The 27,362-nt window shown below is 39.8% G+C and overlaps 1 protein-coding gene across 4 annotated transcripts in view; it reads left to right on the forward strand.

The window, feature by feature from the left end:
• Positions 1 to 25,658, forward strand: part of CSNK1A1 (casein kinase 1 alpha 1) — a 33,767-nt gene extending 8,109 nt beyond the window's left edge. The window contains exons 3-11 of one of the 4 annotated variants that reach the window (NM_205053.2): positions 3,701 to 3,827; positions 5,178 to 5,276; positions 7,645 to 7,728; positions 11,069 to 11,208; positions 14,032 to 14,110; positions 15,129 to 15,203; positions 16,368 to 16,474; positions 17,330 to 17,478; positions 22,981 to 25,658. In NM_205053.2, the coding sequence (NP_990384.1) occupies positions 3,701 to 3,827; positions 5,178 to 5,276; positions 7,645 to 7,728; positions 11,069 to 11,208; positions 14,032 to 14,110; positions 15,129 to 15,203; positions 16,368 to 16,474; positions 17,330 to 17,478; positions 22,981 to 22,988 (868 nt within the window). In that variant the 3' untranslated portion in view covers positions 22,989 to 25,658. The remainder of the gene's footprint in view (positions 1 to 3,700; positions 3,828 to 5,177; positions 5,277 to 7,644; positions 7,729 to 11,068; positions 11,209 to 14,031; positions 14,111 to 15,128; positions 15,204 to 16,367; positions 16,475 to 17,329; positions 17,479 to 22,980) is intronic. The other 3 variants (XM_015293672.4, XM_015293673.4, XM_015293674.4) reach the window with 3 other exon arrangements.
• The last annotated feature ends 1,704 nt before the right edge of the window (positions 25,659 to 27,362 follow it).

The following is a 27,362-nucleotide window of genomic DNA, read 5'->3' on the forward strand; positions in this document are numbered from 1 at the left end:
TAATGACAACAAGAAGGTAACAGTACCAGCACAGTTGATTGATGTCATGTGTAAAACTACTGGTTATGTAGTGAGGGTGTAGAAGTGGCACAGGAGACTGCAACTGGTCCTGTAGTTTCTCAGCCTGTTTCTGAGTTCTGCTAACTCTTTGCTGTCTTCCTTACTAATGGTTTACCTCAGTTTGACTCCTGAAGGAAAGAAGTATAAAATGTGAATAGGGTAATAACCAAATATTTTATTAAAGTTTTTTTTAAAAACAAACCATTTTTTAGCATTATTTAGGAACCATGTGGTTGCTGAAATAGAGATTATATGATTTTTAAAGATGCATCTCTGGAAACAGAAAAGGATTTAAGTTCGGGTCAACCTGACCTACAGTCTTTGCTAATAAGTGCTGGATGTGCATCAGTACTTCTCTTGCTTGTCTCAAGGTTAGTTAAGGGAATGAAAAAACATTCGAGTAAGCGTTCACTTGTCATATGATCTGCTCACTTCACTGGGTGGGATTTGGAAACCAAATACTTTTAAACTACTGTATCATGTGACTTAGTTGTTTAGCATGGAGCTGCAGACTGTTACGGATGTTACAAGAAGTTTTGTGTGTGAGTGTCTGGGAGCTGTGTAGCAGGCTGCTAAACCACGTGATTTGGAAACTTGTTGACGTGGTCAGTCTTGGTCTTCCAAATGAGATGAGCTGCTGAAGTCAAATGAAGGTCACGGTTTGAATTTGATAATGTTCTAAACATGAAAGCTTCAGAAAGTTGTTTTGGTTTTTCGCTTTGTTTTTATAAACTATGCTTAACTGATCAGTAGCCTTAAACAAATGAGACATGGGAGAGTGACGAAGCATTTTCGTGCACGCATGAGCTCAGGCACACCCTGCAGCTTCAGTATGGACTGTGTATCTTAACGGCTGTGTCAGGGGTTATAGTGCTACGTGGTGTGTTCAAAGATAGCTCCTAGCTCTTGCAATAATTACACTGTCCTGCTAATAATTAGTGAAGCCTTCCAGTAAGGTCTTCTACTGATGTTTAGGAAAGCTGATAAGCTGTATTTTGCTATAAGCTATATATATGTTTGCGTGAATAGGTGTAGATGGACCTGTGCTACAGAACTGGACTTATCTAATTATGCAGTATGCCCTAATGGAACATGGTCACTGCGGAACTGAGTTAGAATAGTTATAATTTTTTCCTGGTCTAGAGATTCTGTATTTCTTTTGAAGATACGCAGTATGTAACTAATACACGCAGTTATTGTGTAACCAGAGTGAACTGTTAAGTTGTTAAATGTCTTGTTCCTGCTTTCTAGAGCTCTCCTTGCTTAAGAAAATATTGCTGCTGTTCTCTTCTTCTCAGTGAGAGAGTAATTCACTGTTCCTGGGCATGTTTAGAAGAAAATGTCTGTAACTGACATGTAGAAGACGTGCTCTGAGGTTCTCCTAGCATCTTATAGTTAGCCAGGACTTTGTATGATCATTCTTTCCTACTAGTAGTTTGCTTCCAACACTGCACCAGCAGTAGGGCTTGGACTGCTAGAGATCTCTGGAGGACAGACCAGCCTTTTTTCCAGAGGTGTGCTCCATTTGTTGCTATGGTGTTCTGCACTTTACCCCCACAGCATTAAAACTTGCATGGCAAAGCGCGTGTCCAAAAGGTGTGATTGTATGTCACTGTGGGATCAAAAAGCACTCGCCAAGCTCTTGAGCATCATAATTTCCAAGGATTCCTAAGATGAGCCAAGACTTGTAATGTTTTTTTCTCGCACTGCCAGCAGTAGCAGCTACTGGACACGCTGTGAATGGACCTGATGTAGCCTTCCTTCTTAATCTCCATTTCCATGGAAATGTTCCAAGAGAAATGAAAACTGAGTGTTAGCAAAGTAAATAAAGCACGGGTGACTCTAGTATCTAGCAGAGGTTTCAGTTGCTGTCATTGAAATGAACAAATGGGGTGCTCTACTATGTGAGGAATTACAGGCCTGTAAGCGTGAAAACTGGGTGTTTAGAAGTGCTGTTGTTTTTGTCTTGCAAAGTTGATTCTGCATTTCAGAAATATTAAGTGATCAGGGGATTAAAAGAAAAGTTCTTGTGCCTATGCAGAAGTAGGCCACGTGGAGGTTGTGCAATCAACCTGAGTTATTGCGTGTGCAAGCAGAGAGATCCCTACAGAGGAACCAAATCAAATGATTTTCTTAGGGTAAGGTTACCTTTCATCTGCTTAGCTTTTCTCTTTTGTGATGCAGTAACTAAATTCTCTTAGTTCTGTTCATGGCTTAATTCAGTTGATGGCTGGTGTAAGCTTGTTTTCCCTGGGACTGTGCTCTTGGCTGTTGAGCCATTGCTGTAATGAACAATTAACGATCAGCACCTGAAATGAAGTTTCCATTTTTTTAAAGCAAAATGTAGTTTATCTAAATCTAGATTGACTCTTTAGAATGGCAGGCCTTAGAGTGTTTGGATTCAGTTTATTAGACTGAATCTTGGTCAAGACTTAAACTTTCACAGCGAAGCTAAATTCCATGGCAGAATATGTAGGCAGATCATCCAGTCCAGTTTTTATTGCTTCGATTGACTACAGCGTTTCATTTTGAACTGTGACCTGCAGAGTTGTTTATAGACCCTTGTCATAACTACTCAGCAGTTTGCAAAGGTGACTTTGACTTGACTTGACTCTACCAAGACGTAATCATAATGAATAATTCCTGAAACTAACATTTCATTGTTTTGCCCCAAATTGACCCATCAGACACTTAAGGGTTGATCCTACTGCCTGCTTGGCTGTGATTGAAAGTGTATGTATTGCAACAACTATTTTTACTCCTGCGACACTTTTTTCCCTGTATAATGTTGAAAACTTTGTATGGAGTTCTTGTTGTTTACTTAGTAGTACTTAATTCATATTTGCTAAACTTGAATGAATAAATGAGGAGGCAGTATGAGTTAACTGCATGAATTCTTTTGCATTGCAGAGATGCCTTACATGAAACAAAGCCTAAAGCAATTAACAATGCTTCCGTGAAATTAAATAATGCAGGAAATAGACGTGTGAGGTGTCCTGCTGATGAGTTTCAGTTACGTTTTTGAGTTATGTACTGAAACCTCAGTATATTGGCTTGTAATGACTTTTGCTTTGATTGTTTTAATTCTGATGTTTGGTGTTTCAGTTGCTGCTAAAACTTAATGTTTCTACTTTGAGGAAACTTAAACTGACGATATGGCACATTGCAGTTTTGCCTTCAGACTTTGCTTCCAGGAAAGCAAGAGTGATTAATAACCTTGGTTTTTAGTTAACCCTCTAGATTGAACGTAAGCCAGCTATGTGTATTTGCAGTGAAGAGGGTTAGTGGCATCCTGGAGTGCATCAGGAGTGTTGCCAGCAGGTACAGGAAGATGGTCCGTTCCCTCTACTGAGGCCACACCTGGAGTGTTGTGTTCAGCTCTAGACTCCTGGGGACAGTGGAGATGTGGGAGGACCAGAGACAGTCCAGCGTAGGGCTGCTAGGGTTTGAAAACGTTGAATGTTCTAAAAGCATCTATTGGTTTCCGAAAATGCATTTTGAGGATGATTGTTTTTATATGTTCAGGAACATAACTGTCACGTGGCAGTAACTGAGCTGCTTGTCTCACTCATGCTTACTGATGGCTATGGCTCTAACTTTTATGATTCTTGCTAATGCTAAATCCATTTCTTTGTTGCAGGTGGTATGGTCAAGAAAAGGATTACAATGTTCTAGTTATGGATCTTCTTGGTCCCAGCCTTGAAGACCTCTTCAACTTCTGTTCTCGCAGGTTTACGATGAAAACAGTACTTATGCTAGCAGACCAGGTATGTACAAGCAGTCCTGTGAGGATGTCAAAAAAAAAACCCTGAATTATTTTGTGTAGCATGGTTTTCTTTAAGTAGGTTAAATAGTGTGTTGAACAGCCTTCTGTGTTAGTTGTGATGATGTACTACTTCAAACTTAATCAGGGCCTCAAAGGTCTGTCAAATAAGGCCTCAGGAGTGCCTGTCTATTTAGTCTTTTTCTAGCAATTGACATTTCTTCAACTTGGTTCTGAGAGTACAACTTTTGAAGTAGCCACTTGCTGTTTAGTAAATAGCTTGGTTGTACTGTCCTCAGTTATTTGGAAGGAAGTAAGGGGTTCATGAGTTGAATTTTCAATGGTAATTTAAATTTAGTCTAATATTACATAATCAGTGTTAGTACCAAGTTGTCACTTAGCCAGAGCTCGTAGAATCCCAGGCGTATGGCCAGGGAAGCTCAGGGCGCTTGTATAGAGACAAGATCAGCTGTCCCCTATCTGCTGCATTAAATGGCTGGTATGCTTGCTCTAGAAAGAAGCATTTACATGCTCACTTAACTAGAGTCAGGGTGTTAGAGTGTTTTTGAGAAACCTGTGTAGTTCTTGTGCAGTATTCTTTTGTATGGTGAATGCTCACGTTTTGTCATCTGGGAAAAGAAGGGACATGTATGAGGTCAACATACAGAACTGGGTTTTAAGACATAATAAAGTAGAACAGCTGTCAAGGATGTGATGTTATAGCATACTTCAGCTCACTGTAGACTGTGTGAAGTGCAACTGAAAAGCTGTTGCGTATAAACTTGTGCTGTGATCTCACACATAGGGAGTAGCACGACCATCTATGATGCTAAGATGCACCAGAATTTCTCTGCATCTTCATTGCTCACTGTCATTCTTGCATTGTAGTAGTCTAGGCAGAATTGGGTGAGCCACAGTCAAGTTTTTACTTGCTCTATAAAAGCAACTGGGAAAGCAGTACTTAGTGATAGAATAACTGCCTGAATACCCCTTCGTGGGTACTGCACAAAGAGACAAGCTTTAAAATTATCTGGTGGTAGGTATTGAAAAGCTTTGTTTAAACTGCAAAAATAAACTACTCTTTAATTGGACACTGTAGTTAGATAATGAACTTGAATGTCTGGGAAATAATTTCAGGTATTTAATCTTCCAGCTAGCAACCAGTATGGAATTTTAACACATAAAGGGAATTTCTTTAAAAAGCATATGAAAAAGACTTGGTTTTCATTGAGCAAATTATAAACTTAAAGTGCAGTGGAAGGTAGCTCTAACAAGTCATGCTTGACTGTAGGCATAAGTGAATTGTGTTGCTCTCAATGAATCTTATCTTTTTTTGTTGTTTTCTGTTTTACAGATGATCAGTAGAATTGAATATGTGCACACAAAGAACTTTATACACAGAGACATTAAACCAGATAACTTCCTAATGGGTATTGGGCGTCACTGTAATAAGGTTAGTCTAATGCTGTATTTCAAAGATTGTAAGAATGGCTATGTTACTTAATCCAAGCTGCACAGCCTTTTTACTCATTGCTGAAACTGATGCTTTGGATGCTAAACCATGAATCTTTGATGTGAGAACTTGGCTTTGTCAGTATCCTCTGCTAAATGCAGTGGCATATGTGTGTGGGTCTCTGACCCACACTGAGATGGACTTGATTGCAAGGTGACTTCAAGTCTTGCAACAAGATCATAAACTAACCATAGAGGATACTTTGCTATTTTTATTGATAATGGAGTTTTATTGTTGAGATGACTGTTGTAATAGCATTTTTTTCCTAATAATGAAGTCAAATCTTTGACTTTTGGGATGACTTCCTGGGATGAAAAGTGTTTGTGCCAACGTGGGAGCTCCTGACCTACCAGTCATCAGGGCAGTAAGACTTGCAGTGACAGACTGGTAAAGAGGACTCTTCAGCCATCAGAACTGTGGATATGACTACTAGTCAACATGTAGATCAATTGTCTCTATAAATAAATGAATTTATGCTAATATGTGAATGAAAAACTTTAATTATAGAGTACCTGAATATATTGTGCAACAAAAAAACTGCTCTTCATTTAGTTTGTGAAGAAAAGAGGGGTGGGGGTGGGAGGTGGGCTGAAGTTGTTGCACTGTTTGGATGGGTAAAAAAACACAAGTGCATGTTTCCAGATGTGGGGGGAAAAAGTTTTCTTCTACATGAGGTTTTATTTGATTTTTAGTCTTAAGTAAAATATGCTTAATCCTGCAATTTGTATGTTGAGCTCGGGCAGACAGGCAGCATTGGCAATGCATTAAGCATGCTACTTTATAGAAATTAACTTCAGGACAAATGTACACGATCAAGCTGTTTATTGGAAGCAAGATTCCCACTTATTTTCTATATATGCCATTAGAGAATGTCTAATCTCTTTAGGCACTACTAGTGTTTAAAATGTTTACCTTTGTTTGCCTGTATGAATGCCAACTTCAGAGCCACGAACACTAGAAGGGGAAAATGTATTAACATCAGGTAACAGCTCTTGTCTGAAGAGGTGCAATGCACTGAATGTTTAGATGCAATCGTTGTTGGAAAAGCTTGTAAGCCTAATTGAAAGGCAGTCTATATGTAATCCTTTTGCTATTAAACTTTGCTCATTCCCAAGTTTCATACTTTCACTCTGTAGAGCTCTATTTTTCTCTGCTGTGTCAAGCAGTTAGGCTCCTTAATTTCCTGACAAAACTTGGAGTAAAAACAGCTGTTTTTCTAGTTTTAGTTTCTGATTTCCAGTTTTCTTTTTGGGCCATTTATCCATACTTTTGCAGTTAAGCTAGACTAGCATTGCTGTGCTTTGTTTCATCTTCATTGGATTAATGGCCTAGAAGATACTGCTGTGCTTACCTTAGTGGAAGAACACATTAGATTTGCATCAGCTGGAAAAAAAAATGCCAGTAAACCATTATTTTTCTTCTTTTCCCATTAGTATGCTAGTTAGAGAGCTATGCAGCCTTATGGTGGTAAATACTTCCTGTGAGCTGTGAGTATGGGCTTTGTTACTGATGCAGGGTTTTAGAGGTCAGATAGGTACTTCTTGAGAGAAATGCAAATTGACAGGTTCACATGAGCAAAATGAGGGATGAGTTGGTTAAGTTTAGCACTTAGGTGTTCTATCTAGGGAACAATTGCCACCACACAGCATTTGCTCCTTTTTGTAGTAAAGGGTAGTTCAGGGTTTTTGAAAGATGACTACACTACCTAAATTAACAAGTGCAAGAATAGCATGGTAATCTTGTTCCAGTAGCTTCCTGTCAGTTATACTAAAAACATATACATTCAAATTTTAATTTGGTGATTGGGAGAAATTTTGCTCCCACCTTAAAAGGTGAATTTTCAGCTCTGCTAGAAATAAGCCCTGCATGCTTATGAAAGTAAACTTTAAGGTGACTAAATGCCTTCTACCTCTTCCTTACTGAAGATTTACTTTTTCTAAATGTCTTTTGGGGGAAGGGCAGTTTGTGGAACCAAAGGATGCTTTTGTAAGCAAAGCTTCAATTTCCTTTTTTAATAGAGCCAAATGTCACCATTGTTATCCCTGGCCAAGGCAGTGCCATTTTGGAGCGGCTCGCAGTTGAAATTTACCCTGCCATATCTTTTAAATTTTCTCCTTACAAAAACATAAATTAAAAAAAAAAACAAACCAACATAGCTATTGGAAAGCTACAGTGCTTGGTGGAAGAAGGATGGCATTTGGCTACCCTGTTCTTTCTCAAACGCCTCGGTGTTGCCTGTCTGCGCCGGCCATTGTTGCAATGTAAGCAATACTGTTTGATGCACTGCCACCCTCTATTGTTTGTTCAGTGTTTAGAATCTCCAGTGGGGAAGAGGAAAAGAAGCATGACTGTTAGTACTTCTCAGGACCCATCTTTCTCAGGATTAAACCAGGTCTGAACTGTCTCCTATTCCAACCTCAACCCCAAATTCATGTGCTTTATTTTTTGTTTTGTTTTCGTTTTGTTTTTTTTTTAATCTGGAGAATGTAGATCTTGCAAAAGCACCTCTTATGTTGGCATTATTCAGACATACTTGGCAAACATGTAACATTACTAAGATGTTTCCCTGTGGCGCTTGTTTAAATTGTGAAATTATTTCTAAACTTGGTTTTAAAAAGGGCTAAATGTATGTGCTTGATTTCAGATGCAGAAGCAGATTTTATTTCTGTCCTTTATAACTGAATGGTGAGGTCTTGGATGTGTTAAAGAACAGACATGCCATCCCAGTGAAATAGCAGGGCTTCTGTGTAGGTGTCTGCTTGCCTTCCCATAGGGTTCCTGCTGCATCTTCACCCACGTGAACAAGTTCTGCTGTCATGTCAACCAGACTTCTTCCCATACCATTTTTCTTGAAAATCTTTCCAAATGTGTGATAAGGACTCTCATATTTTCATCTATTGTGCTTATAAAATTAAATTACTCCATCTTGGAGAAGTGTCTAGTGCTAAATGTAGTACTCTTGACTCTTAAAGAGAAGATGAATTGGAAGCACATCAAGACATATGCTTCTTCCTAGCAGAACAGCTGGAAATTGCTGAATATGTATCATAGCTGCGGAGTTTGGCCGAATAACTCAGCCCATAGTTTTCCACAATAAGTCTTCAAGTATTAAATCCCAGCCAGCTAGCTGCTGTATGCAGACTTAGACTTCTGTTGTCTGCTTCTGAAACTCACTTATCGGTTGAAGCAGAGACTTTGATCTACTTTTGTCGTTGCTCTTGGCAGAAATCTTGCCCTACTTTTCTAGTTCCCTACTGATCATGCAGTAAGCAGAGCTAAGGTGGCATGAGGTTATCTATGGAAAAACTTCTTTGCTGACTGGCACTGATGTGTTCTGTATTCATCCAAATAAGGTTATATCTTCCAGTGTCCCTCGTTTTGAGATTGACTTAACTCCTTTGCCTTCCACCTGTCTAGAACGGGGAGTACAGTGTGACCCTGAGCTAGGGAATAGAAAAATCTTCCCCAGAGAGATCAGTGTTGTCAAATAATACCTAATAACTTGACTAATGTGTAAAGTGGGACTGTATTACGAAAGTGATTCTGTTTTATATGAGTGTCTTTAAAGAGGGCTACCCATACTCCATAAGAGAATGTGTAATTACCTTGTTCAGGTCTACTATTCAGAGCTTGTAGCTGCTGTGCGAGAGAAAACATCTTAGTTTACTTTAAACACTTTGTTTACTTCTCTGACCCTTGAGGGAAGTAATCTTAAGAAGTCCGCTAAACAAAGAACTAGACACCAACTTTTTGCATGTTAGAGGTGTGCTTTCAATGTTACCTATATTGATTCACAAACTGTGACTTTTGTCTCTTCGTGGCATTAATTAATGGCAAGAACCCCAGGATTCTAGAAAGAATGTAAAGGCTTTGAATCTCTTTGCTTGTAATTAAATTTGTACTGAAAAGATTCTGTGGGTGTAGTGTTCAGTTTCCTTCCTTCTCTAGGCATAGCGTTTTACTTAAGCTAATTGGCAAAGGCCTTGCAAAGTAGCTGTTGCAGACTGCACATCAGACTGTTGTGAAATCATAGACCTTTCATCAGAAAATGCAAGATAGCCTCTGAGATCAAGCTTTGCTTCTAAGAAAGTTGCATTTGAACGATAGCGGTCACATATAAGCTTTATGCTGTTTGCTTGGGAGTTTAGTATCCACATTGCTCAATTCCTTGTAGGTTGAGAACATCTTCATGCTCACTTAGCAAGTAACTACCAGTACAGCTGTCTGGTGGTAGCTGTAGTGGGTGCAACAAAGAAAAGACCCTCACCTTTCCCAAGCTGTTGTCTGACCAATGGAGTTCATTTTTTAAAGTCTGTTTTAACTCCTCTTGCTCAGAGCATTCTGAGCCTTCAGGGTGACTTTTCCACAGAACTGTAGAACTGTTTGTAAAAAGCAGACAACAGGAACTTTGTATGTAAGTCATGGTACTACTTCAGTTTAAGAATTTCTGCTCTAACATCAGCCATTTAAAGAGGCTTTTAGCTTTTTTGTCCTGTCTAGACTGCTACAATTAGAAGTCTTCAGCCAGTATTTTAAAAGGTGTCTGCTGTGCCATTCAGAAACTCTTTTCATTGTCTTACAATCTTCCATGTTGGGTGTTGCTTTTTATATGTCATTCCAGTGTTAGTGTACTACAGTGACCTGTTTCATTCTTGAATGCAGACACAACTGCATGTGAATCCCTGTACTCGTTCACATTAAAAGCAGTATCTTCTGTTCTTCATCTTTAAGGTGATGCTGAACAGGTTTTTTACTGAGAACTTCTCAATTTGTATCTCTTCTCTCCATCATCTTCCTTCCCCTTCTTGCTTCTGCAGCATTCAGTAATTTGTAGGGCTTGTAGTCCCTGATCCCCTGTTGTTTTCCCTGTTGTTAATCCAGTATTGAAATCTGCTCAGCCAGACAATGAGTAGCCTGAAGACCAACTGCTAGAGTTTGAATTGTTCCTTCTGTATTTCTGCCTCAGCTTTTTATTTGCCTAGTCCTAAAATCTTGTCGCACGAAGGTACTGTCCATATTAACATGTGGATAGGCTGGCTGTTAGCACACTAATTAGCACGCACTCACTTGTTGCTAAATACCAAGTCATTGAGCAAGCTTGATTATTAGAAATCTAAATTGGATTCCATGCACTAGGCTCTAGCTTCCTGGCTGTATTAATTTCATCAGCAAGAGTTTCATGCTGCTGTTTCATGTCTTCTGGTAGTCTTGCAAAAAGGGCATGTCATTGAAAGCAAGATGTCTTGTTTGCTGCTGAAGGTTTTGGCCTTATGCTCTGCAAAATGGCCAGCGTTCTTTACAATGCATAGAAAAGAATACAGGATGTGCATCATTTGCATTAAACTACTGAGCTGCCATTGACTATATGTGTAAAATGCTCTAGTGAGAGTGGGTTTTCCTGTTGTATGCTGACGCAGTTAGTTCTTCTAAACTGTGCACTGCAGTTATTGAACTAATGTGACAAACTATAATAGTAACAAAATAAGTGTAGAACTAAACTAGAGATGCTGAATAGCGCAGTCTAATCTATTCCACTGGATTGAAAAAAGGCTTGAACTAATTCACTGTAAAGTTTTTGAACTTGTAGTTAAAGCTAGTTGTGACTGCACTGTTACTTTGCTTCCTTGTAACTGTAGGCTGTTATGTTGTGTGGATGTCCTAAAGTGTAGCTAATGCCTAGTTGGGGGTTTCTTGTGTACAAGTATAATGTGTTTTCATTTTTCTTTTCTAAGTTATTCCTTATTGACTTTGGTTTGGCCAAAAAGTACCGGGACAACAGGACAAGGCAACACATACCGTACAGAGAAGACAAAAATCTCACTGGCACAGCTCGATACGCCAGTATCAACGCACATCTTGGCATTGAGCAGAGGTGAGTTCAATGAGATTGCAGCCCTGAAGAGCACAGCAGTAAGATGATCTTATTTGTAAGCTTCTGAAATTTCTAAACTAATTTTGTTAGTAAGTGTATATATCTCTTTGTTTTTTCTATTTGGCTCCTTGTACAAAGATAGGAAACCAAAGCACCTAATTTGCTTCTTGGAGAGATGCTCTCTTGCTGGCATGAGGTGCATGTTCTGTATACCTCTTTTTTAGGACAGTCTATATTGTTGTCTCTTCACAGATAGCACTGTGCATTTTTCTGATTGTGTTAGTACCTGTCGATGGCACTGTTGACTGACTTGAGATACGCAGTTCTGTTACCAGAAAGAGTTGTCTGAAGCTGATGTTCTCTGACTTCCCATTAATTATCAAACTATTGCTTGTCCTTTTGCTTGCAAGCAAGATTTTGATCGCACTATTAGTCCACACATGCTACGTTCCAGTTTCTGCCATGTTCTGTTCTATATAACAGTAGTTGCAGCAGTGCATGTATGTGTACATACACATTTTATCTTTACTCTAAAGCTACATTTTTAGTATCTGGATGAATAAGTACTGCTGCTACAGAATTCTGGCAGCATGCTCATAGAGGTAGCACTTTAGGTTCATTGGAAGGCCCTTGTGAGGTATGAAAAGATCTGTTCTTTTGTGCCTAGGTGTTACACAGTAGTGTAATATGAATTTACCGTGTGATGCTGAGGACTCTTGCTCAAAAATTTCATGGATATTGGTGCCTATTTTCTTGAATTTAATCAAGATGGCCATGACAATTTCTAGTGGTAGCACTGACAGAAAATGCAACTTAAAATTATTTGTTGCCTTAAAAAAATTCCATATTAAATCTTTGCTTTCATTAGTGTTCCTTAAGAGTATCTTATTGTCTGTCAGTATCACTGTTTAAGCTTACTTGACGTGTGGGTCAGGTACTGTAAATGTCAGGTGTTATTTCTGAATTAAATAAATTTTGCAGGACTTGAGCTATTGTAAGAGAATTCATGCTAGCCTTCACAGTGAAGGGAGAGAACTGCAAACCATTACTGCTGTTGAATTTGTTTGGAGGTCTTGTACCATTCTCTGCTGGTATTGGAAATTCTAGTATAATTAGAAATGTAGTTTGGTCCATGCCAGTTTATTAAATTGCCTCTATCAAGCTAACAGTGAAGCAAACAGATAACACATTACTGTAATCAGGAGGAACCAGGTCTGAAGCATATGGCAGAATGCTCCAAGTGTTAGCGCTGTAGTTACAGAACATGTTTTCCTATATGTAGTAATAACTGTTCCTAAGGAGCTGTTTGCAGTGTTCTGTTTCTTGTTACAGTAATGGAGAGTATCATCCTGTTTTCCAAATCTTGAAAATAATTTTTATTTTAGTACCTCCAAATGTAACATTTCCAGTGAAGATTTCATAAATGTTTCCTACTACAAAATCATGAAACTAAACATTAAAGGATGAACTAGGTGAGAGAAAGAAGCCATTAATTTCTTGACTGGTCATGAATCTGCCACTGCTTCCTCAGAAAATTTAGTCTTACGTCATGACCTCATACCAGTTCACTGGGTTCTGCTGATGATTAAAATACACAAATCTAATAGAACTGAAGTTTCACAGGCGGGGATTATTGTGGTCTTTGTATCAGTTCTCATCCCTCTGACCTTGGCTGTGGTTTCGTGTTACAGCTGAGATGACTTGAGTGCTAGCTCCTGTGGAGAGGAGGGAACCAGTCTTCCAGCCTTCAACCCTGGCCACGGCTAGTGCCATTTGTAGCGCAGTGGATTAGGGAGACAAGCTCATTCTCTTCTGCAGTAACTCCCTGTAGTAATTCCCCAAGGGGGTCAAAGAGATAGAGCAATCCTGGGATGGTAGACAGGCTGTTCTGGGTATAACTGGTGGTTATGTCAGCTTGGCCCTAACATGAAGCTTCACCTATAGCTTCTTTCCTCTGACACCAAGAGGTAGAACTGCCTAGGTTCTTGCAGATTTTTCTCACTTTAAGGAAGCTCTTCTGTCCTCATCCATATGTATAATCTTGTTAGCACTCCCACTCTCTAAGCCTTTTACTCCCTTGTGACGACAGGAGGTGTGTAGTCTTTCCTGCTATCATTTAAATGCTTTTCTTGCAGCAGCTATACCTGTCAGCTTCAGTTTAGAAGGAACTAGGATAAAAATAAGGGTTTTGTTAGGGTTCTTTTTTGTTTGTTTCTTCTCTTGAGGTAGATGTCAGCTGCAGAGAGGCAGTCGCAGGAAAAATGTGACTGCTACAGCTGGGAAGGCAGCTTTGCCAAGAGGAAAAAATCACGGAATGCTTTTTCCACTTCACTGAACTGTACTAGGCTTAGTAATCATGAAAGCTGTGTAGCAAAGTGTGGTGGTGTTCGTGTGGCTGAAGCATGGGTCTGAAGCATATGCAGTACAGAGAACATTTGAGGCCTTTTACGTGAAAGTTTGCGTGCTAATTCTCAGTGAAGTCTACGGATGGTTAACTTTGGCTATACTGAAGGAGGGAGAATGCAAAGAAGCACCTCTCAGATTGATGCCTGCACCTTTCTGAATATCACTTGCCTTAATAGTAAGGAGATGATTGTGTTGGTTTATTTAAACAAAAATTAGAGAAGAAAGGAGTTACGCCCTTCGTAAATACATTGCTCCTTGGGCACAGGTATTCATTATTAGTCCCAGACTGGTGCACTGGTGATTCCTTGATTTTATTTTTTGTTTATTTATTTTTTAAATTGTGCAATGATTTCACTGCTTGGAATGAAGTTGAAATGCTGAAATGTGTAATTCAGAGTATTCTTTCCCTTTCTATAGTCGCCGAGATGACATGGAGTCTCTAGGCTATGTATTGATGTACTTTAACAGAACCAGTCTGCCTTGGCAGGGATTAAAGGTAGGTAGTGTTGCTTTCCCCATCGAGCCTTGTGCACTTTTCTTTTGTCTATTTGGGATCCATGGTTTTGTCTCCTGGTCTAGGCAGGTTGCTGTATATAATGTTCAGCTCCGGTTCAGCAAAGCAGCTTTTCCTGAGGCATGGTATTTATAGAATATAGAAGAAAAAGGTTCTGCCTACTTCTTGTGCAGCAGGCAACACATGTATTGTTTGGCTCTCCTAAAAATTATGCTAAACAATAGCTTACGTCAGCTTTGCAAATTATTATTGTCCTGTCTAAGGCTGAGGCCCTGTTTGGGAAGTAGAAAATAACATTTTTAGTGGCTTTCTGAATTGCTGTAGAGAGCATGGAAATAATCTCTTGCCTACCAGGTTAAGCTTCGATATCTTCAGTCTAGTTTATGGCATGACTGAAACATTGTCAACTGAAAAACTGAAATGTACTTGTTTCAAACATTATTACGTGTGGTAGTGGCCAAGTGCAAGCATGGCAGGTATTTCTTGCTTCTGTTATATACAATTCAATGACTTGTATCCATATTTTAATCATTTTTTTCCTCCGTATGAGAGTTGTGCTACTTAAGTAGTGTTGCAGCTGCAGATGTTTGCTTTCTAAAGGCAAGCATCTTGTGAAACACAGGAATTCTTCAGCTGCTCATGAGTGTAATGACTGTACTGAGGTAGGCAGAACTTGAATGGGGTACTGAGTGGGAGTTAATATAACTTTACCAAATAGATGTGCTAGTCTGGTCTATTCAGTGCACAAAAGCAGTAGCTAGAACTACACGAGCTATGCCACGTGAGGGAAGCATTAGACTGCAACAAATGGTATTAAACTGTGTCCAAATCTTAATACCAGATTGACCTTCATTCTCTTTGCAGTAAGTGTGTGGGACTTGGAGATTTCACATAAAATACTTAGGGCTGACCAAAGGGTTTTTTGTCTCTTTTTTGGTACTGTCCTTGTTAATCCAGTGTTGCACAATCTCTCTTAAATTGTGACCTACATGTTCCACAGGCTGCAACAAAGAAGCAAAAGTATGAAAAGATTAGTGAAAAGAAAATGTCCACTCCTGTTGAGGTTTTGTGTAAGGTAAGAGTTTCCAAATGATGTCATGCCGTCAGATGGAAGTTCTTTTCTTTGTTTTTAAAATTAGAGCCAATGTATTAATCTCACATAGCATTTGATGCTGAATAATACTTCTCTGGCAGTCAATAAATGCCTTGTTCGGCCACCCAACAAGAGCATGAATTTGTAGAACAGGGCAGGCATTCACTGCTGTTTCTTGGGATAGCTCATGCCACCACAATTCCAGTTGATGGAGACCATCAGCTGTGCAAGCTTTCCCTCTCTCTGGAGAGACTTATCCATTTTTTTTCTAAACTTTTACAGCAAATGCTCAGCATTTACCCTCTTGGATAAATAAAACCAACGCAGATGTATATAGGCTGCCTTTATCTGCTTGATTGTCCTCTATATCTCAAGGGCAGCCTGTAGTAGAATTGGATGTCAGTGATCTTTAGAGCTGTGTCACAGAACAGTGATTTTCCAGTGCTTTTATTTGTGTCTTAAGAGTTCTCTTGGGCTGTACAGCCACATGCTGGTGAACAAAGGTCCTTGAGAACATGTAGTTTTGCACATCAAGGTGGCACCAAGAATCTTACAAACTACTGCACTGTTGCACACCATCTTTTTTCTTGTAGTATAGCATTATGTATTTACAGTTACCTACTCAAATGTGTACTTTAACACATTCTAAATTTAGAAATACATAACACGGAGCCCAGAATCTTTGAAAGAGGTCGAGGTGTTCATGATTTATGTCTTCACACTTACTGGTGGTAAATGTCCACTAGTATGTTCAGTCAGGTTATCAAGAAAATAAGAGTGTGATCTTCTAAGAGCAATTACTAGGATTACATACTCTAGTCTATGTCTAGTTAATAAGAACTAGGATTAATTGCTTAAATGTTGCATGTTGAAGGTTTTTGTTATTGTATTGCATTTATAATTGTAAATAATGCATCAGGTTAACGATTTAGGGGAAAAAGGAGAATATGTACCTGGTAACTTGCTAATCAAATCTGCTTTCTAAAATACAGGGTAAGGGAATAACTGGAGGCAAGGTGGAATTTAGGGATTTGAATCTTCAGTCAGTTTTCTTTTTGTGCCGTAGATGCAGCTTTTTGCCTTTTGTATGATTGTTTAAAGCCCTTTGTTCCAAGTCCTGGCTTGATTAACACTGTTGATTTACAGGGATTCCCTGCAGAATTTGCCATGTATCTGAACTACTGTCGTGGCCTGCGTTTTGAAGAGGCACCAGATTACATGTATCTGAGGCAATTATTCCGTATTCTTTTCAGGTCAGTCTCATAGTAGAGTAGAGGAATTTGTACCAAACAGTAACTACTCTGGAACTTGCACTTCAGAAGGCTGCAGTGTAGGGAGTTCTGAGACTTTTTTCTTTCAGAGTTGGAAAAGTGACTATAGTTGCTTTTTAAAAGACCCTAAAAAAAACTACTGTGAGATGTTTATGTACGAAGGAAAAGATTCTTTTGCTTAAGAGTCGTGTGATCTTCTCACTAATGCTAGAGAGTTGAGCCTGTGCTTCAAAATCTTTTGCAAATGGATTGAGAAGCTGGCCCCTTCATAGAACTGTTTGAAGTTTTTCCTGTTTGCCAGTCAGTGATGAGAATAGCAGCAGTATCCAGGAGATTGATTCCAGAGGAGGGGAATAGTGCTGTTTCCTTGAGTTTGCTAGAGAATCCAGAACATAAACCCAACCTTGCAGCGTGAGTAATGTCTGCAAAAAGAGGAACTAGTACTGATGTTCTAAGAGTCTCCAAGGTTCTCGAATCGAAAGAAACTGTATTTGCCAAATTTGGGATTTATGATTCTGCCGTTCCTTATGAAACTATATATATTTTAAAAGGCTAAGAATCACGGTTCAGACAAAGCAATAATCTGGGTTGCTGCTTAGACAAATGTAAACTCTTGCAGAAACAATGAAGAAAACGCTGCTTGATGATATTTGGGCTTACTTCAAGAATCCATTTAAGTTATCAATACTTAGCATTCCTATATCATTCATAATCTCCAAAGCAGCTTACAGCAAAGCAGAAAAAGAATTAATCTCCAGTTCTGGGTTTTCAGCAAAGACACTACATTACCAGTAAGGTAGTTATGATGTTGTAGTAAAGTATTTCGCTCTTTTCTAGGACCTTGAACCACCAATATGACTACACATTCGACTGGACAATGTTAAAGCAGAAAGCAGCACAGCAGGCAGCCTCTTCCAGTGGGCAGGGGCAGCAGGCCCAAACCCCCACAGGCAAGCAAACTGACAAATCCAAGAGTAACATGAAAGGTTAGTAGCCAAGAACCAAGTGACGTTACAGGAAAAAAAATTACACTAATTTGGACAATGTTGGCAATTTAAGTGTTAGATCAAGGAGGTGGTTAAAAATATATATTTGGCTGTTAATTGAAAAAGCAAAAGCAAAAAGACGTCCTTGGAGAATTTGACTACTAACTTTATACCAAAATGTCCTTGTTCTTCATATCATTTCTTCTGGGGATGTTGGGTCATTTTAACCACTGCATCTTTTGCTCCCGCATTAACCACTTTCCAAAAACAAGGAACTGACTTGGTGTTGGGAATGGGACATTTTTATTTATTTTTATTTATATATATATATATACATATATTTATATATGTATAAATATATAATACAATCCAAAATCCTAGACCTAACACTTCTTAAAGGATAATTCTCATCAACTAGGCAAGGATCTAGAGACTTTGGGTTCTCCTCTGTTCCGGTGGTTGTAGTGCTGTGGGTTTGCTGCTGTTCTGTACGCCTCAAACATTGCAAACAGAAAATTGTGAATGGTCTGACTTCCCCCAGTGGGTTTACACAGAGACATTTGATCCACAGTTAAAGGAAAGGACCAGTGAGCTCAAAATGTCTTGCCTAAATTGAGGAGTAACCCTGAGCTGCTGTGGACTGCCATGTCACAATTTTCTAAAGTACATGGATGGTTTGGGTGGGTTTTCAGGTTTCTTGACTATTTTTAATGTTTCTAGGTTATGGTTTCAAGGGGAAATGTTGCATAATGTTCAAGATATAGTTATGCCAAAGTTAAAAAATAAAGTTCTGAAGAGGCACTTAAGAATTTTTTAGACATACTATAGGCTTTAATTTTTAAGTACCTCTGCCAGTGTTAGTCTAGTAAGCCACTAGAATGAAACACTGCTACAGCTATTACAGCCGGTTTTAGCATGAAACTGATTCTTCAGGAAGAGGTTCAGATAAAATTGAAGTCACGGGGTTGATTGCATAGACAGACCAGGTTCAATTTACATACTGAGACGTTGCTGCTTCTTGCTACTCTCCAGTACATTCTTGTCTTGACTAATTTTTATTATGTATTTTTATATATGTAGTTACTAGTCTCACACGGTAGATTTAGGTGTCAAATAAAAGCAGAAGTGTTCACAGAGAACTTCTCAAAACATAGTTTTTCATGTACTGTGGCAACATTCAAACCTTACCAGGTAGCTTGAGTTAAAATAACTCTCCAGAGGTATAACTTTCACCTTTCTGAGTGAAGTGAAATACCTGCTGATCTTTCTAAGACTCAATCTGGAAGTTTCTTGAAGAAAAAAAAAAAAAAAGGATATAATGTCAGATTCCTTGGTTTGCTGGAGCAGACAGGTGTTACAACATTGAAAGCTATGAACCAATTTCCTTGGTTGAAACTGTGGTACGTAGCAGACTCGGTGATAACATACCCGGCATAGATTATTTCCTGAAACAGGAAGCTGTGGTTGAAGTTCAGAACCCCGTGCAGGAGCCAGTCCTATTCAGTGTGTGGAAACATTGGTTATTACAGCAGGAAGAAGTAATCTGAGTAAAAACACATTCTTCCCAACAACTGTTCTTTACAATGAAGGTTTTGCAGGTTGTGATGATCTGTAAACCAATGCTGTCTTGAAAATCAAGTTTTATATGCATTTGAAATGCTGCTTTGATGATGAAGTATTCTAACATTTAATGTGCTAATTGCCTGGCTCGGGAGTTATCTGGTCAACAGCTACACCGTAAGTAAAGGCTGTAATCATTATCTGCTTCCACATCCTAATAATGAGTAAGTGACAGAATACAAAGCTGCAGCTGAGTGATGGGCATGAATAACAAGCAGTCTTATGACTGAACCCTAAGACCATTTCTGTTCCTGATGGACCTTTCCCACTGTGCGCTATCCTTTGGTCCTGAGCCCTGTGGAAGAAATGTTCTCCTGGGAGAATTTTGTTGGCTTTTGGCATAGCAGCCTCTCAGTGGAATGATTCTTTCCTCTTCCATTGTGAAGAAAAGATCCATGATCCGTAGATCGATCAAGCTGTAATGTTGGTAAAGCACTAAAGTCATGCATGTGAAACATCTGAAGACTTTCCAGCTTCTTTAAAAGGATAGCTTAATCACCTCATCAGAGTAAAGATATTAACTTAAAAAAACATACTTTTTTGTGGGGAATATTGCCTGTTAATAAAGATCTGAAGCCAGCTAAACTCGAGCAGGAAGTTGCATGATTCTCATATGTTGGTGTCACATTGAGGATTAATGAAATAATATATTATTTCTCTTCAGTGTTCAGTTAAATTCTCCCATATTTGCTGTAGTAAAGGCTGTCCTGAACTGGCTTAAAGATCTTTACCATATCAAATTATACCTGCTTGGTAAACACATCCAGTTAAACAGGTATACTGGAAATAGCAATTTACACATGCATTCATTAAAATATTATAGAATGATATGCAAGTACTATTGGAGGTGTGCATCTTGGGGGGGTAAAAAATCAAGTTTCAAGTGACTTTCATCACTTTTTTTGACAGCATGTTCATCTGTAGATATCCCTGGCTGTCTTTTAACTGTGTTTCACGTTAAACCATTTCACAGGTTATTCAGGCTGAATATTCTGCATGCCTCCAGAGTAGTCCCTTCAGTGGCCTTCAGTATTTTTTCTCCTGTCCCTGTCTTCTGGTACTCTGTGCGGTGTCTTTTGTAACAGCAAGATGAGCTGGTTTTGATCTCGGGAGAGGTGAACTGAACAGTGCTTCCCTGCTGATTTTGGGAACTTCAGCTCAATCTCTTGACAGTGCAGTAGTTCAGGTGTGATTTGTAACAATGCTTACAGTCAGCTTCCCTCAGACATAAAACTGATTGAAACAGTCATTATCCAGAATAAATTGTCATTCCATTTGAGAGATGTTTTTAATTCACTTCGGTGTAGAGTTGTATAGCCTGTCAAGCAGTCCCATTAACATTCACTGGATACCTTTGGTCATGGCAGTGTTTCTCAGAACAGATTATTTATTCATTTTGTGAGGTTTAGCCAACTGACAGCTAAACAATTCTTGCTGCTTGTTTCTGCAGGTACCAAATAGTTCTGTAGCTACAGGAATATTAAAACAATTTGAGCATCCCTTGTATACTGTTGTGAACATGAAAGTCTGGGGTAATACCTCGAATAGACAAGATCTGAGCTGGCCCTTTATATGGTGAGCGTATCTACATAGTGGCAATAGGACTTGCAAGGATCATTATGGGTTGAATCCAGTTCCCTACTGATATTTGCATAGGTGGCCATTATGTTGCCAGGTACCTTAAATTTGAGGTTTTCCAGCTAGGAGCAACTTGCCTTGAGAGACTGAGTCACTGTTGCTCTCCAAGTGTTGGATGAAATAGTTCAGGGAAGTGGAGAGAGGAGCCATGACCAGCAGGATGAACAGTGAGTGCTCTCAGCAGCACTGTGCGCACTGCTGTGCTGCTCAGGCAGACTGGATTTTGAAACGGTATATTTCTAAGTGTTGACCATGAAGAACAGCTATTCAACTAATAATCTGATACATGGGGATGACAAACTTCTGGTTCGTTATTTTTGATTCAAAGAAAGGTGATCCCTGCTGCTTGAAGGAACTGGTGCTGAATGCTTGTAATTGAGAGTCTGAGAGGTTTATTCCGAAAAGGCGAGCAGCATGCCTGCTCTGCTTCTGATAGTGTTGTTACTTTGGCCCGTACAAATCTGGCTTCTTGAGGTAGCTGAAATGGATCCGAGTTGAACAAAAGCATGATCCAAGTGACTGATACCTACGTATGTAGAGCTTAGATGCTTGTCTGACTATGGAGAAGCCCTGCCAAAGATAGCTGTATTGCATTATCTGCATGTTTTTTTTTCTGTGTATCAGTTGTCAGATTGGAATCTGGAGCATTATGCTCTGCCCTTCAAAAGTTACTTAATTTTCCAGACTTTTGTACAGTGAAGGCTATTACTCCAAAACAAATAGCAACATATCATTTGTTAGTATATCCTTTGTCCTCAGGTTCAAGATCCCATTTTGGTTTGCAATGTCCAGGCCTCTGAACAGTGAGTCAGTCTGTTTGTTTCCATGTGGGGAGCACGCTCCTTCATTCTTAAGTTAGTTTTGGCTGCTTCGGTGGAGAAAGTGGCTCAAGTGATGAATCTTTGTTACGAACACGTTACATGGAAAAACAGTGTAAATCTCAGTTGTGTGAATCAAGTAAGGGCTGTGAACAGCTTTATCCCAGTGGAACTAAGGAATCAGTGGGGCTTCTGTGAGAATTTGCACTCATGTAGGAATTACTGTTTTGATGCTGCTGCAGGACTTTTTTTTTTTTTAACAATTGGTGGTATTGCATAAGAAGTCTCTTATTTAAGACTGAATTCAAACAAAGCCATTGAACCTCTTCTGAATTACCTGTAACCTATTCTGGAACAGTTAAAGCTATTTTCTGGTTGTTACCAGATATATTTTTGATGGCATATCAGGCTATGTTTAAGACTTGTATACATTTGCTGTGCTCTGGATGCTAGCTATAGCTGAGGTCAGCTTTGGAGCTTGTTCTGAAGATGATTCTGTTGCAAAAAAATAAAAAAATAGAGCTGCTGCTCAAAGGAATTCACACATTCAGAGCATACAGTGCTGTTTGGAGGGCATCCACAGTGGAAACTTGCTCAGTAGTCTTCAGTTGAAATTCCTGTTACCTCTTACAGCACAGCACTGCTACCTGAGTCATCAGAAATGAGTACGTAAGCAGTCTCATGAAGATAAGAGTAGCTTAGCTTGCAGTAACTGGTTCTTTGAGACCTGTGCATGTGTTCCTTTTATTTCCTCTTTCCACAACGTGTTAAACTTGTCACTTGAAGTTCTGAACTCTTAAGCAATTGTTCTCTATGTCCCCCCTCTGGGTCATATCATCACTTAGACTAGTCCTTCCAAGGACAGGAGGTATTTTGGCTTTCTAGCCTCTGTAAAGGTTCTGTTCTGGTTCCTCAGAGCATCATACATCTGAGTGTGTAGTGAGCACCAGTTACTGGAAGGTAAGTTATTTGTTTTGTTTCCTTCTGTCTGTGTGTCACTGCCGTACTGTGTCTCTGAAGAGCACCACTGCAGTCAGATGACAGTTTGACTTTCAAGGATATGAATGTGAGGCATTGCAGACAAGTAGAAAACAATCCTATGAAATTACATCCTGCTTCCTGGTGGCAATAATACATCTTTCAAACGGTTGGTCTGAATTCCTATTTGAGTAACGTGGCATCCAGCTGGTGCCTGAGCCCTTTCTCCAGTGCAGCGGTAGGTGTGAGTGAGAGCCATGTGTTTGAATTAAAGGATGATGGCAAATACTGGTTAAGCTTTGGAAAAGGACATGAAGAACTTTGCAAAATTCGGAGGTGGAACAGCACTTTCCCCTGTGACCATAACTGATGCTTAATTTTCTTACCGTGAAGGCTGTTTCTCACTTTCATCCTGTATCAGTAAGTTGCCCTTGTGTTTGTCTTGCAGGTTTCTGAGCATGGAGAGGATGGGACAAAGCAGAGCAGATCGGAGCAGGACTTGTCACTCCCCAATCCTAGAAATTTAGTTCATACGTACACTTGCCAGTGGCTGTGGGCAACCATTTACTTGGTGTAAAGAACTTAATATCAGTATAAACTGGCTCTGGGCAGCATCAACGATGCTGCACTTTGAGTTGTAGCAGCTGTAATTGTGAATATTACTGAGATAGTGAAACATGGTGTCCAGTTTTCTATTGCATTTTTTTCAAGTGGAAAAGTTAACTAATGGTTGACACACAAGTGGAGAAAATTGTGCATATGCCAATTTTTGTTACCTTTTTACTTTGAACTACACTGCTTATGAGATCTCATTGTTTTGGAAGAATGGCATGAACAGTCTTCGGCAACAGTTGTGATAATTGTAAATGCTCACAATTGTGCACTCTTTTCTGGTTATTCCTCCCTGGGTTTTGAAAGTTGTACACTTAAACATTCTTAAAGTTGTTGGCTTCTATGTGCAACATACCAAGCCAGCTGACATGGTAGTAACCAAAGATTCCAGTTTTTAAGCGTATGAAAGACTCTGCCTGCTTACCTGTGCTAGAAATAACAGCATCTAAAGTGAAGACTTAAGAGAAACTTAGCGACTACTAGATAATCTTTAGGACTCTGCATTAACTCTATAATGTTCTTGGTATAAAAGGAAAAACAGCATATTTGTCACGAAATTTAGTTAACATCTTACAACTGAACCTGTATGTAAGTTGCTTAGATAAATGTAATCACTGTAAACATCTATATGATCTGGGATTTTGTTTTTATTTTGAAGCGGGAGCTTTTTTGTTTACAAGTTCATTAAAAACTAAAACCTGTTTCTGTAAGGAAATTTTTTTAATTTGCCTTGTTAATCCAGTTCAAGAGGAATCTGCATTACCCTGTTTTTTAAACCAGGTTTCAAGGCCATTTGTGAAGCAAAAGAAGTCACGTTTCCTTCTAAATCATTTTAGACTTAGTGTTGTAACTCTTCCTCCTTTTGTTTTTAAATAAATTTTGTATTTTTTTTCTTGAGGGAAGGGGCAGTCTAGCATTTTTATAACCTGTTGTTTGAGACCCATCCCTCGATACTGAGATTGGATCTTTTTTTTTTTAAATGGAATGGCATCTTTTGCAGCCCCGGTGTTGGCAGCCTCACGAGCATTGCCGTGTCGTGCCCCGGCTGGACTGACCTGTGATTGCTGCCTTTGAGACAAATTCACATGGAGTATTTGGATGGTTTTAAACCAAGGCATTTTCTTTTAAGTTCTTGTGAAGTGGATATGACCGGATTTACTCTTGTTTTTGGGGACAGCCTCACGTCATGCAGAGTTCACATTGGTTACTGCCCCAGGCTGTCTCCCTTCTCACTCCTATTCTAGCCCAGCTGAAAGACAAATAATTTTATTGCTGGTAATTCTTTAACAGTGTAATTTATTCCTTTATAGCATGTCAGAATAAATTAAAAAAAATGTCTGAAAATGCTGCCAGGCGCCTATTGTGTAAATGTTGTTTGTATGTTAGCTTTTTAGACAGTTTCCATGCATGTAACAGAGTTTCTGGTCACAATTCATATTTCTACTGTTTAAAAAAATCTTTTGTTTTGAAAACTGTCTCTTCAAGGTCATAATAACTACACTGTGCACTCTGTCATCTTAGAATTGTAATCTGGATCAAGGCTGCTCACTTGTGCAGTCACTATGCATACTCCCTATACAAGAAGGATCTGCTCTGAGGAGATGTTAAAGTGGAGCTGGAGAGCTCTGTGCGCTGATTAACGCGTGGGTAGATTAACTTGGAGTACAGGGAGGTGAAAGTCTGCCAGGCTTCAGAGATACCCGTGCAGCTTTGGAAACCTGTCTGCTGTTTAAGAGCATTCTTTGTTACCTGGGAGGTGAAGGAAATGTAGCTCACTCTTTTGGCTAGGGTATTTTTAAAGTTCTGAGTATCGCCCCATCCAGCAATGGATGCTTTACAAGCCATGCCTCATATGAAGACTGGTATCGTTTCTAAGAACTGGTGTCTGGAAGACTATGCTAACTCTTTATGTGAGATTTCAGCTGTCTAGGCAGCACATCTGACAGCACTGGCATAGGTGGAAGACATCAATGAATCGCCTCCTTGGCAGCTGGTTTCAGAGTGGCTGCTTGGATTTGTTTGGTACCTCTTCTCTTGCTTTGACATACGATGCTCAAAAATAAGAGGAAATAATTTGGTTTCAGGAGAAGAAATTATTTCCTCTCTTCATTAAACTTACTCAAACTTCTAGGAGGGTTATCAAAGGTTAAAAACAGAACTGTCCTTGAATAAGCACTGTAAGCAAGAACAGCCTGTAATGCTTGGTGTGTCAGAATGCGTTGGTTTGTAGTTCTTGCTACTGCAAGTCTTGCAATACAGAAGAGCGCGGAGTCCAGTTAGTCTTTAAAACTTGCTGTGTTAATAGAGTTTACTTCTACACAGAGGTGTGAGCTGAAACTGTCAGCCGTGTCGTGCTTCGTTGCAGAAAGCCAACCTTCGCCAGACATGCTGACCAAGATGGCAACCCTTCTCAAAGAGATGCTGTGATGATATTGAACACTCGTTTGCTGTATGATCTATTTGGTTTGTAAGGAAGATTTAAAACAAAGCATTAAAAACTATGTGGATCTTGACTTTCTGGTTGCAGCTTTGCAAAGGTTTTGTGTTGAGAGGTTTACTCTTATCTGCTATCCTGATGCAAAGTGAAATATCTGCAAGCAAACTCGGGCCCTCCACAAGTACTTACTTACAACCGTGGCTACAAAGTACAAGAGCTACAGCCTCATGCTCCCTGGAAGGTGCTGGAATTTGGAGAACAAAACTAGTCTGTGACCAGCAGGTTCTCAACCATCTTCCTAAGCTACGTACAGCATTTTAAAGCAATTTATTAACTCCTTTATAGCAACTGAGGCATTTTAAGGCCACATTTAAAAGGCTTGCTTAAGTGGGAGGATGGAGTGTTTGCGTGGCGTGCTGATTCATAGTTGTTTAACCCATTTAAACCATTCCTTGTTGCAAGCAATTAAGAGCCTATTTCTTTTCTCCCCTGTAAAAGGCACTCGGAGTGCTTCGGGTCTCATGTAGCAGTAACACCACCCTTGCTGCTGAGCAGTGTCCGGCATTGCCTGTTGTTCTGTGTAGCGTTGGGTGTTGGTGAGAGTGATGAAATCAAACCCTGGCTTCTCACACATGGGCATGTGTGATACTGTGTCAGTCTTCAAATGCTATGGATGTTTTTGCTAGCTTTGCTAAACCTGTGTTTGTGTGTGTGTGTGATCCTAGATTTTTAACCTTTTGCGGTTTCCATTGAAATTCCCTTGCAGAGTTTGGGTTGTTCTTTGTTTCTCAAGCTTACGCGTTGATTTGTTCTGCCACTGCATTGTTGTGCTGTTCCCAGCAGGCTGCTTCAGGTGTGCTGCTTACAGCTCCCCGCAGCCCACATGTGGCTCTGTGTGCTTTGTGTGCTGTGCTTTTCCTCGCAGGGATGCAGCAGAGCTGAAGGTGCCTAAGGCAGCTGCTGCTACTTTGGGCAGGAGGTTGGAGTAGAGACCTTCCTGCGGTCCCTTCCAACCGGGATTCTTTCTGTGATCCTAGGCTGGTTTTTTACATGAGGCTTTAATTTCTCCTGACAGCATTCTTCAATTTAGAAGATTTGTTGCTTGGCCGGCTTCGTCAGCCCATCTGCTCCTTACTTAGTCACAGTGAAATCATAATGATTTCATATCAACTTGATGTCATAATGCAAGTTTATGAGAGCTGCAGGCTCCAGACAAAAGGGAAAAGTGGGCTGGGAGGAAGAGCTGTCTGCCCTGAGCACTAATGCCTCTGGAAACATGAGGCAAGGGACGACGCAGAGGAAGTGCCCACCCTCCTAATTGGGCCTGAGTGGAACAACTGCATTCATGCTGTGTTCTAATGTGGAAATTGCTCTTTAATGTAATCCTTATTATCTAGGGCTAAACAGGAAGGGGGCGGGGGGAGGGGGTTGTGCAAGGCCTGCGTACGAAGAATAGAGAATGACCGACTGTCGTGCCAGGGTATGGGGGTGTTCTAATGGAGCTTTGCAGGCTGGGGCTGTTTTTCCTCAGCCACAAAGGAAAGGTCGTACGTTAACGGAAGGCCGTGGCCAAAAGGAGTACTTGTTCCTAAAGGGTCTGCCCTGAGCTCAGCTGCTTTGCAGAGCTCGATAATAAAGGTGTGAATCCTTTTAAGACTAATCTGACTTCATAAGCAGCTGGCTTTACTTCTCGTTCTGAGCTTGGGAGATAGCAGAGAAGCACTAGCAGTAGCATGCAGAAGTACTGTCAGAGCTGCAGTGTGCATGAGTTGTGTTCAGAG

The sequence above is a fragment of the Gallus gallus genome, chromosome 13, assembly GCF_016699485.2.
Source record: "Gallus gallus isolate bGalGal1 chromosome 13, bGalGal1.mat.broiler.GRCg7b, whole genome shotgun sequence".
Taxonomy (NCBI): Eukaryota; Metazoa; Chordata; class Aves; order Galliformes; family Phasianidae; genus Gallus; species Gallus gallus.